The sequence below is a fragment of the Morone saxatilis genome, unplaced genomic scaffold (assembly GCF_004916995.1).
Source record: "Morone saxatilis isolate NCDOM2014 unplaced genomic scaffold, NCSU_SB_2.0 Contig17, whole genome shotgun sequence".
Classification (NCBI taxonomy): Eukaryota; Metazoa; Chordata; class Actinopteri; family Moronidae; genus Morone; species Morone saxatilis.
Genome location: NW_023339729.1, coordinates 640139 through 652222, shown reverse-complemented (window position 1 = coordinate 652222; position 12084 = coordinate 640139). Strand labels below are relative to the sequence as shown.

Genomic DNA, 12084 nt, shown 5'->3' with positions numbered 1-12084 from the left:
CATGATCTTCATTCTCAGGTCAGCAGCTTAGCTTTTATGATTTTACAGGAAAACACCTCTAACAACAGGTTACAATATAGATTCAATAAAATTGAATAAAAATGATAATCTGTTGATTTTTCTTGGTCCAGTATTTCCATTGTGCACACCTAAGATAGAGACTTTATATTGTGTTCCTATGGGATAAAATAAGTAACCCCTAGTGACTAACCACTTAATACAGTTACAGAAATGGCTGTAGTGTGATTCTTTGCATTTTTAAAAGAGAATTAACTTTATCTGTTAAAGATTTTGATTTTGTCATGTGTAGCCACGTCTTAACAGTTACCACAGCAAATTTTGTGTTACCATCTCCAACTGATGACAAATCTTTGGGGCTTTTCCTTAACATGCTCAATATATCTCATTATGATTACACTAAATAAATAAATGCAATTACCTATACAACAATGTCTTTGCTGCTATAATAAAAATAGTATTTAAACAAATTCAAAGGAAATACAACCCTTCAGCCCTTTCCAGCCATGTATCTACACCTAAATGACTTGAATAAATGCAAAAAAGACACTTTTTAACAGTAACCTGTAAGTAATCTGCAGGTGACAACTCAATGGTAAACCAGCTCCCTCTAATGAAAGTTCAACAGGAGACTGGGCCATTTATTATTGAAGGTAAGCCATAGCTTCATTAGAGCCAGTCTTCTTCTCCAGCCTTAACTAGTTCAGACCATCACAGTGTGAGAAGATGGTATATGTTGAAGGGTAAAGTTTAATGAGTCTTATTTTTATATATATATATATATATATATATATACACACTTACCTGTGACCCCTTCTCACAGGGTGCAAGTTGTGATCTGTTCAATCAAAGAGTGATTTTTATATTCAACTATTTCATTTGAATTAAGCCTGGAAAATGGAAAGCTATACAATATTTCACAGAAATCAAAGATTAGAGAAAAATAAGCAGAATTTAGACGATAGATCTATTTCCTGCTCCTCGCCATCGTCAGCTGTGGAGAGCAGCTAAGCAAGGAAATAATAATCAAATTTTTCTTTATAACATTTTTGTTTTCCTACCACCGGTATTACATGTGGCAAAAATTGAGGATGCAACCATGGTAACAGAATATTTTGTCTTTTATTTAAATATAAAACTTTTACCTCCATGGTTGGACGTCTGAAGAACATATCTTTGTTTCCGAAATCAATTTGTTCTGTTTTTCCTAGATGAAGGGAATAACTTTATTAGCATATAAGAAGAGGAAGTTCATTAGTCATTAAAATACAGTATAATAATGTAATTACTGTATTGTCCTCATTAAATTAACTAACATAAAGAGGATAAACGGGGCGTAGACGACCTTGCGTTTTTTTTAAGCTGCAGTAAATAAAATAAAATTTAAAAAAATATTCAAAACTGACTTTTATGGCAAATTCATTCCGGTTTTACCCTTCAGCAGAGACAAAAGAAAAGACATTCTCTGTGATTGAATGAAAGGAAAAGGATTTTCAAACCTGAAAGATCTACATTTGTGTATGTGTCCTTGGCCATGAGGAATTTTTAAGATATGCGCCAGTGTATTCCTTTGATTGGCTGAAGGTCATTCTTCACACTGATTTCCAGTGCAGACGACCTACAGTCATTATTCAACCTGCTTCAGTATGCTGAGTGCATATATATGAATTATTATTTGACTTTAACCATGTTTATTCTGTGTGTGCATGTGTGACAGACTGGCAGTCAGTGTGTATGAATGGATACAGACGCAAGTTAGATCCATCCTCAAATAGAACAGTTATCACAATTATGTATGTGCATGAGCGTATCTGTGTTTGTTTGGTTTTTGGTGTGCTGCTACTCTTTCTGTAAGTGTGTGTGTGTTACAACCCTGACACACCAAGTCACTTACTTTGTTGGTTGCTTTCATGGTTAGGCCATGTGGGCTGACCACACCTGACACAGTTGGCTCTAATCTGCTCTTATCAGCATCTACTCAGCTGATTCACTTTGTTGAATCAGCAGCAGAATCAGTGACAGCGAGCAGTCTGTCTAACCACTTGGTAATTTCCCCATTTTTCTCCTCCGCTATCCTTTTCTTCTTTTACAAGCAGAGGAACTGTATGAGGGGCCGTCAGGGACATTATTCAGAATTACCTCTCACAAACACATGTGAAATGCTCTTACATACATTACTGGAAACACTTCTACATAAACAACTTGAAAAATTATTTGCTCGCAACACTACTGGAACGGCTTCGGACAGCAGTAACAAGGTGAAAAGCTCTCTGACGACCGACACACTCGAACGCTCTCGATAACGTATTCAAGTGAAACGATCTCACCACACACTACTGAAACGCCTAATACATACAAGTGAAGCGCTTCTTATAATTTAAATTATTTATATTTAAGATGATCAGTAGTGCCGCGTGCGGGAAAGCTGCATTGCTGGCCTGTTACGTTACTGGCAGCCTTTGATTTGCGTTTTTTATTCTTATTTTATTCTCTTTTTTGTTCGTTCATCATGTTTTTCACTGTAACTCTCCTGAAGTCCTGCCCCTAATCTAACGATATTGTTTGAGAGAGTTTTTGTGTTTTATTTTTGTGTTTTAATGCTGCTTCACTGGGACACTAGGGTGGCATTTCCTCACATCAAAAAGGGAGGACACTTTGCATACACACGGGACACGCAAGCAGATATTTATCTGGTATGATCCTGTTTTAATTTTAATATGTTTTTCCACCAGATTAACAAAGGTGCATACACATACCACATAGTCTAATAATAGATATAAAGATACAGTCATGACAACGTGCCCTTCCAATTCAGATTGACATAGGTCTAATATCATTCATACAGAAACTGTTCTTAATGTTTTTATCTGGATAGATAAAAGGGTAAAAAAAAATACAGCACTTCTGTTTCAGATGTTCATGCGCTTTGCCTTTAAATATGAGTAATGAGCATGTTCATATATTTCCGTTATTAATGACGTTATTAAAAGAAGTCCAGTCAAATCTCAAATGATGTGAGCATATAGGGCATTTCTGTTTGTGTCATGTCATTTATTGAAGGAAATGTTACAGTACTAAGTTAAGCTTAGAGAGGATTGCCTTCCCAGTATTTTAGTTTGTGGTGCTAAACCAAACGTCTTAAGTTCCAGTGTTGTAACCAGGATGAACACCCAAAGACATAAAAAGGTAGTACACACAAATCCCTAGGAAAAAGTTGACTATTCAATTACAAAAGTTATTTTGGCAATGTCCGAAAAATGTAACTTAGGTGTTTTAAAAATAAATAAATAAATAATAATTAATCAATTTTTCCTGAAAAATCTGTGTGTGCACCTTTAATGCTTTGGGTGGTTCATCCTGGTTCAAAAATAGAATGTTTAAAAGTTCTTTGTTTCAACCATGGATATTATAACAATAAGACCTGTATACAGCATTGGAGCACATATCTAAAGCTGCTCAGTGCACATGAACCCAAAAAAGCCTCTTCCCGCTGAATGAATGCAATTTGTCGCACCAGAGACGTCCAACCGTGCTGAGCTGGCTAACTTCCAGTTTAGCCATGCACTAAACTTTGAATAGGGATAAACAGTGATTTATTGTGTGCGCTCTTCTAGACTTTCTAATATCTTCTAAAATAAACAATATATATAAGTCGTTATCACACCGTTCTCCAGCTTCCGTAAGTATTTTGGTCATCTTAGTTGAGCCAGAAGTTTTACGATCGTTTAAGTCACATACTTCACGATGTGTTTCACTGCATTTTGTCCATTTTGCAACTTTTAACACCTGTTTTTTAACTAGCAATGACAATCTGGTCACATTAGAAAGAGGAAATCAACTATTGTTTCCTCATTAGTCACTCTTTACCTATGTCTGTATATGTCTGAAATCTTTGTTTTTTAATAAAACCACTCTTTTGGAAACCTAACATGGAATGGAAATTAATTAGTAGGAACACCTGTATTATGATCTACTTCATGTCAAAAATGGCTGCTGTGAAAAAGGTCTATTGAATGGTTCCATTCATGTCCACAGGTGGCCTGACTGAGCCTAATGACAGTGATTGCTCCATGGAAATGAGGGAATCTGGGCCCTTGGTCCAATTAAATTTGTCTCCATGCACCAATAATGGCCCTGTAGTAAAACATGTGCAGTGCCTGCAATTAACATTAAGCCCCTGGGAGTGGACCTAAACAATACTGATTCTTCTTTCTAAGTGCACTAGTTTACTATACAAGACAGATATATCTCTAACTTCAAATCAGATCCAAAGAACTTCCTCTCCTCTCTGTCTCACATACAACAAAACACACCACACAATCCAGTTACAAAATAATTTGCATCATTATGATTTTAAGTTATTATTAATTGAACATATGTGACAGTCAGAGTAGTATAGTAGTTCATTATATATGCAAATAAAAGTCTACTGCTTTAATAATTTAATTCATCTAATCTTCAGAGGCAAAAAACAACAGTTTATTAAGTTATTAAGCAGATTAGCCTCAAAAAGACAGTGGTCTGAATAATGATACCAACATGTAGACGACTAGTCCAGGTGTGTCACTCTGCAGACACACTGGTTTACAGGTTTAATTCCTAGTTTGTTACACTATAATGTAACAGTTGTTTCAAAAGGGCTTGTCTGAAGAAGAAATGTAATTATTTGTGGCTAGGTATTTATATTTATGGTTCCGATGTTCTGAAATAGACAATATTCCATCACTTCAATATGATGGATGGTAATGGACCTGTACTGTGTATAGCGCCTTTCTAGTTTCCTGACCACTCAAAGCGCTTTTATACTATGTGCACATACCACCCTTTTCACACACAACTTACTCAGTGATGCAAAGTCATCGAACAGTAAACTACTCATAACATTCACACACAGTCACACAGTGCACAGCATCGGTAGAATTTTGGGTTTAGTACTTGCTTCAAGGATACTGTTGACATGTGGTGGGCCTATTCATACACAGCAATTTGGGGTTCTACTTCGAGTGGCAGAAGGAGCCGGGGATCGAACCAACAACCTTCCGATTAGGGGATGACCCGCTCTTCATCTGAGCCACAGCCGCCCCTATGTGACTTTATTTCTTAAAGATCCCCCTTCATTTAATTTAATTGTATCTCTATCTATGTTCTTTTTGCAAAAAAAGTTTTCATTTAAAGATATCCATGCACCATGAATTGGATAAGATTTTTACCTGTTTGTTATATGAAAAGTTAATCTTATAGTTCAGTCAAGTGAAACTTGAATGCACATCCACCACCTTTTGTCATGACACTCTCACTCCCTTTCAAATGTATCATGTGGTCTAATCAACAAACAAAGATAAATCATTTTGTGTCATTGTCGACCCTAATGGTAGGACAAGATCATATTTTTAATTAAAGGACAATATCCGTGCCATATTGGTGCAATATGTTATGAAAGCTGTGTTAAAACTCTCCCAACTGCTCTCAGTCTCATTATAGGCATACAGATGTGCAGAACAAAAAGTCTCTCTGTGTTCTTTATAACTCTCTCTCATCTTTGTTTTCTCTCCACCAGGTATACTGTACAAGGGCAACGGTGAGAACATTTTCATTTCTCAGCAGCCCCCTGTCATCAGCAGCATCATGGGTGAGTACAGAGTCAAATGTTATTGGCTTGACCTGCACATTTGTGATCAGTGCTAATCATTGCATTATGGTCAGTAGTCTTGCGTCAATGATTTAAAGGTGTGTAACATTTACGTTTTTGTTACCTTAGAATGAGCTTTTATCGATCAAGAGTCACACTGAACAGCTATGTTTCTACAGTAGCATGTTTTTTGCAATTTTTGCAGCAGCTGTTTTCCTACATCTTGAACCAACTACACTGCTAGTTGTCCCTAAATCCTCCTCACCTGTCCTTAAGTGTGAGAGCCACAGGAATCTCATGGGACTCAGAAAAAACATTTTCTGGAAAATGGAGATGGGAGTCTTTTGGTTAATGAAAGATGCTTTCACATCAACTAGGAATATACAAAAAATATTTCTAGTAAATTTCTTCAAATTTGGCACAAACTTAAAAAACTTACTGATTACATTTTGGCGGTCAAAGGAGAAGGTCACTATGACCTCACATTTCAGTCAGGACCACTTTTGTCAAAATAAACTTAAATCCAAAAGCAGAATGTTATATTTGGCGGTATGGCTCTATTCTGGGACCTCCCTGCCCTTCCATGCGCATACATGGAACAGTTTAAAAAAAAGGAGAGCAGCAGCAAAGACCCCCAGGGTACAGAACAGAGCAAGCATGTCATTTCTGATTGCCATTTATTGATTCAGATACACAATGAAATGAGGAGCTAGGGTGGAGGTGGGTTGCAAAGCAGCTTGCAGACAAAGCAGCAAAGATAGGCAGGGTAAAGCAGCTTAAATAAGGTGCCCTGAATGATATTTGCCAATTGGATGCTTGGAGGGAATCAGCTGAGCCAGCAGCCAGTGTTTACGATTAGCTGTGATCAGCTGATGTAGCTGGAATTGAGAGCTGAGCTTGACTTTGTGGCCTGCCTGAACTAACGCTATGCTTAATTTTTGGTAATTGTTTAATGTTTAATGGGATGCAACAATTAAGTGATGACATATGATGGCATACAGCAAATAAAGACTTGGTCCGCAGCAGTGTTCAACAACCTGGCCTGAAGTAATATAAAGCTATATAAGCTCTCAACTGGTCGGTCTGTTTTGTGGAAAAAGCAGAAACCAACTGTTGCAGTCAGTAAAAATGGATTTCAATATCCTCTCCTAGGAAATGGCCGCCGCCGCAGCATCTCCTGCCCCAGCTGTAATGGGCAGGCAGAGGGAAACAAGCTACTGGCACCCCTGGCTCTGGCCTGTGGAGCAGATGGCAGCATCTTTGTCGGAGACTTCAACTACATCAGAAGGATCTTCCCCTCTGGGAATGTTACCAGTGTCATGGAGCTGAGGTAAGAGTGGAGGCAGGGGGAAGGGAGAGGGAGGGAGGGAGGGAGGAAGGCTGCTGTGGCTGCGGCCAGATCGGGGAGTGAACTTATTCCAAAGAATTCATCTCCTAGTGTCACAGAGATAAAGGTCTCACTCAGAGAAGTCATGATCCATTTTACAGTAAAGCTTTGCCAAAACCTTTTCATCCGGTTTCTGAGGGTCAAAAACAAACATGATTTGTGAAAATGAACAGAATTGAGATTTTTCTTGGCATCTTCGCTTCCTGCACTCAACTGTTCAAATCTTGGAGGACTTTGAAGCAGTGCTTGAAAATATAAAGGAAGGCAGGGATAGATACATGGCCAGATTGGACACCACTACAGTAATTAACATTCAATTACTTACTCTTTAGCCAAAGTGCTAAAAGATACAAGTGCACTCTGAATTTAGAAGGAAAAATCCGGATTACTGCTCTGTATTCAGAAACATGTTTCTGGCACACTCAAGTGCTCATTTCTCAAAAACTCCTAGTCTAACTGCCATCTGAACTCTTGTTCCTACTGACATCTGTAAAGCATGATTCAGAGTCTGAATTTTGACTACAACTTCTAACTGTTCCCTTTTTATTTTCCAGTTAATGGTCCTAGTAGTAATATAGACCAACCTGTCTACTAACTGTGTTTCTTCTTTGTTTTCTTTCCTTTGCTTGCACTGTATTAAAGAAACAAAGATTTCAGACATAGGTAAGAGTGACTAATCCTTCTTTAACCTTTAACCTTCTTTTCATTTCACTGTCAATGATCCTGCTTACCCACACATTGCACATTTCTTCCGTCCCTCTCTTTTTGTTCAATAAAAACAATAACTGTTGCTCATTCCAGTCAGCTGTCAGACCTGAGTATCTTGATGTCCTGAGCCCAAGGTGGCAGAGCATCAAGGAAACAGTGAGCTAAATCAAGCTGTTAACAAGCTAATTTTGCAGATATAATTTCTTCCCGAAGTCCAATAATCCTTTAAAGCTGCAGAATGCATCATGCAAGGAAGAGGAAAGTGTCCCATAGGTCAGACAAACAGATGATGTCCAACCAGACAAACAGCCTTTACACCAGTTAGTAAATTAGCTGAAAGGATAATTCTGGTTAATTACAATTTGTCTTATGTTTGTTGTTTTGTACGGAGCCCCCCTGGTGACATTGGATTAAAAAAAAAATAATGCATGGCCACACATTACTATCTCGTTGCCACAAGATAATAAGGCGTGGCCATGAGTGGGCATTGAAGATAGTAACGCGGTGGCAACGAGATAATTATTTGCAGTCTATTTCCATGGCCAGAGACTGTTGCATTGTTAACATGGACAAGTTTGGAATTAATTTTACTTTATTTTAATATGAGGAAGTGGAATTGCATGGAGTAATTCTTAGCAAGAGACACTTAATTCGGCTGCTCAAAATGCATGGACTTAAACGCAAGGAATATGCTGATGTCGGGGAAGGCATAGATTTCATTATTCAGCAGCTGGAAGGACCTGGGAGACTACATGGCTACAGGTGGATGTACAACAAGTGCTTAAAGAAAGGTGAATTATCTTGTGGCCACGCATTAACTATCTCGTGCCCACGCATTGCTATCTCGTGGTCACGAGATAGTTATATATTTTTTTTTTTTATCCAACGTCACCAGGGGGGCTAGTTTTGGGTATTATTTCTATCTGTCATGATAACATTTTACCTACCAATGTGATTGAGAAAATCTGGAAACATGGAATTATCCACTCACTCTAATCAGTAATGTTGCAAAATTACTCTACTAGGCAGAATTAGATAAAGAAAAGAGAGGAGGAAGTAGTCCTGATGCTACTATCAAAATAAGATCATCTCCTCTCACTTTTTTGCCTGCTTCTTTTTGGTGTCCCTCAGTCTCATTCATTTTCCCCCTCTAGTCTTAACAAGTGTTCACGCGAAATGGAGCCAACTCTTCTGTTGTCATCTCACTTGAACGGCACAGTCATCATTTTGGCAGCCCCTAGCAAGGAGACCTAGCAAGGAGAGATGTAGTGGAGGGGATGGGTATTGGCCATAGTCTTCCTTATTTCTTTCAGGTTTATATTTCCATCTCTTTATCTGAAATGGATTATGGACAGAGCAGTTTAGTGATAATCCTCTGTGCGTTCGTGATGATATTCTAGGGCTGTCCTCAACCAAAGAAAATCTTGGTTACCTACTCTTCAAGTGGTCATAATTAACACAAAAAAAATAATAAATGTCTCCTTTTGCAACCCACTTGAAGTCCATTGTCCATGGGCTGAAAATGCCCGCTCACAATGTTGCATGAAAATGATATAGTGTGGTCTCCTCTTTGCCACTGGTTACTGGTTATGGCACCTGCACTGTTGTACGTCACAAGTACGATTCAGCTTTTTGTTTTTTGTAAATGTTCATTGGACATCATGTCAATATTAATCTATTTCTATTTTATCACTCACCTAATTTGGTGACTTGTAATTATGGGACCAGACTAGTATAATATGTAACAAAGTTTGGTATATGTTAGTAGTTTAGTATAGTGTTTGCTCTCTCACATGCCAGTGAAAATGGCTTAGTGTGCCCAAGCTGGCATGTGTTATGGGGTTGCGACCCGTTGTCCTCCCAAGAAGAATGACTGCAGCAGTCAATTCAGCAAGTGCCTCAAAACCACATCTGTCGAGGTGGATGGTCATGGTCAACAATCGTTTCCTAACTTTAACCACAAAAAATATTTAACATATTTTGACCCAAGCCATTAACTAACTAACAAATCTAACCAAAACACAATACAAAATACAATTTCCTTTCTGGAGGACTAGTTGTGTCCAAAGGTGTCCATATTAATTGGATTTCTCTACCTAAATAAAAGTGAATCTGACAACAAAGGGCATTCTTATCAGCATGTCTTTCCCTCACAAATACAGAAGAGACTCTCTGTATCTCACACACACACACACACGGGCGGCTGTGGCTCAGAGGCAGAGCGGGGCGTCCCCCAATCGGAAGGTTTGTTGTTCATCCCCAGCTCCCCCGACCACGTGTCGAGTATCCTTGAGCATGATACTGACCCAATTGGCTCCCGATGCATAGCATCGGTTGTGAAGGTGTATGTTGAGTTGAGTTTCTGTTTGGATGGACTTTGCATACTGAGTACATGTGTGAAAGGGTGAATGTGGCCGTAAGTTAAAAGCGTTTTTTCTATTTTTAGCTGTCTTAATTAACAGCCTGTGATCATTGCTGATTATCACCAACCACCGAGACTTACAGCAAGAGGCGAGTGTGTATATATATCCATCCCTGTGTGTGTTCAGGTACACAGAATACTTGACAACTGTGAGTTTGTTTGAGAAGTGACGACCCATCGCACCCATGTAGCTCTGTTCAGACTGACAGACACACAAACCTATTGTCGCGTAGGCACACACACAGTATGAAGGCACTTGCTTACTTTCTCACTTGCATATATTTCACATCTAGACTTAACTCTAGAGAATCTAATCAAAAACTTGTACTGTCTGTCATGACTGCCTCCCATTCTCTCTGTCTCTCTCTTTACACACACATATACATGCACACACACCCGGTACTCTACTACAGTAAATTTACACCAGTCTTGGCTTTCACTTCATCAACCTTCCTTTTATTCATTACTTCTCCATTATCATCAGCTCTGGAAAGTCTCCCTCATTTCCCCATCAAAATGATACTGGAACCAAATTGTAAATCTGCTCTGTTGATGATAATTTCATTGTAAAATTGCTTTATTAAGCCATATACTTTTGGATGCTTTTAGTGTCTGTGTTAAACTAGGTGTAATTCTTTAAATGGTCTTTAAACATTGATATCAGCTACTGACATTCAGTATGATTAAATCAATTATTTCCTGGTTCTATCTTGTCACCCTCATCCCCTTTTGTCCACCGTTACCCTCCATAGCAACAATCCTGCTCATCGTTACTATGTAGCCACCGACCCAGTAACGGGACAGCTGTATGTATCAGACACCAACTCACGTCGAATCTACCGACCCAAGATGCTCAGTGGTGCCCGTGACCTCATCAGTAAGCATGCACTTCTTTCCTCAAGTGAAATGGCATGTTGGTAGAAATGAAAGCAACCAGTATTTTAATAATTATTTAAATTTTAATTAATTGTAATGCAGTGTTGTCATACATTATAAATGAAATTCTTATAATATAGCAGGGGAAAAGATCAAGGATAGAGACTGTTGCAATATATGCATGGTGTGCTTGTGTGTGTGTGTGTTCAGGTAATGGAGAAGTAGTGGCTGGTACAGGTGAACAGTGTCCTCCATTTGATGAAGCGCGATGTGGAGATGGAAGAAAAGCTACAGAGGCACAACTCCTGGGACCTAAAGGTAAAAACACACACACAAGTAGTTGATTAATTGATTAATTGTCAACTGTTGAATTAAATTCCAACTATTTTGATCATCGATGAAAAGAAAATCCATATAATCTGATTTGAGTTTTTCAAATGTGAATATTTCCTGCTTTCATTAGTCCTCAATGACAGTACGCTGACTATCTTTGGTTTCTGGACAAAACGGGAAACACTGATCAACATTTTTCACAATTGTATGACATTTTATTTGCCAAACTTATAATTTTATCGAGAAAATTACTTTAAAGCTTGGCCTGTATTTATCATACGTTTCAGAGTTGGAAATTGGTCCTAACTGGTCCAACAATTAGAATAAAGAGAGAAGGATAGAGACAGAAACAAAGGTGAACAGCAACAACAGTAGCAACAACTATACTGATAGACATGAGTGAATGATGATGATGAAGATGATGAAGATGATGAAGATGATGAAGATGATGAAGATGATGAAGATGAAGATGAAGATGATGATGATGATGATGAAGGTGATGACGACGACAACAGCCACAACAATGGTGGGACGATGGACAATAATAGTAGTAATAATATCAATAATATTAGCAGTGGGAGTCAAGCAGGACCATGGCAGCAGGATCCATGAGAACCTGCGAGACGAGAAAGCACAAGAACTCCGGGGAAGAAGTGAAGTTAGTAACATGCATTAATGGGACATGAATGAGTGCAGAAAGAGAGAGAGAGG

At 38.4% G+C, this 12084-nt stretch overlaps 1 protein-coding gene across 1 annotated transcript in view; it reads left to right on the top strand.

The window, feature by feature from the left end:
- The first annotated feature begins 4750 nt into the window (after positions 1–4750).
- Positions 4751–12084, top strand: part of LOC118326481 (teneurin-3-like) — an 8323-nt gene continuing 989 nt past the window's right edge. The window contains exons 1-5 of the mRNA XM_035659481.1: positions 4751–4760; positions 5576–5647; positions 6800–6977; positions 10917–11041; positions 11251–11358. Of these exons, the coding sequence (XP_035515374.1) occupies positions 4751–4760; positions 5576–5647; positions 6800–6977; positions 10917–11041; positions 11251–11358 (493 nt within the window). The remainder of the gene's footprint in view (positions 4761–5575; positions 5648–6799; positions 6978–10916; positions 11042–11250; positions 11359–12084) is intronic.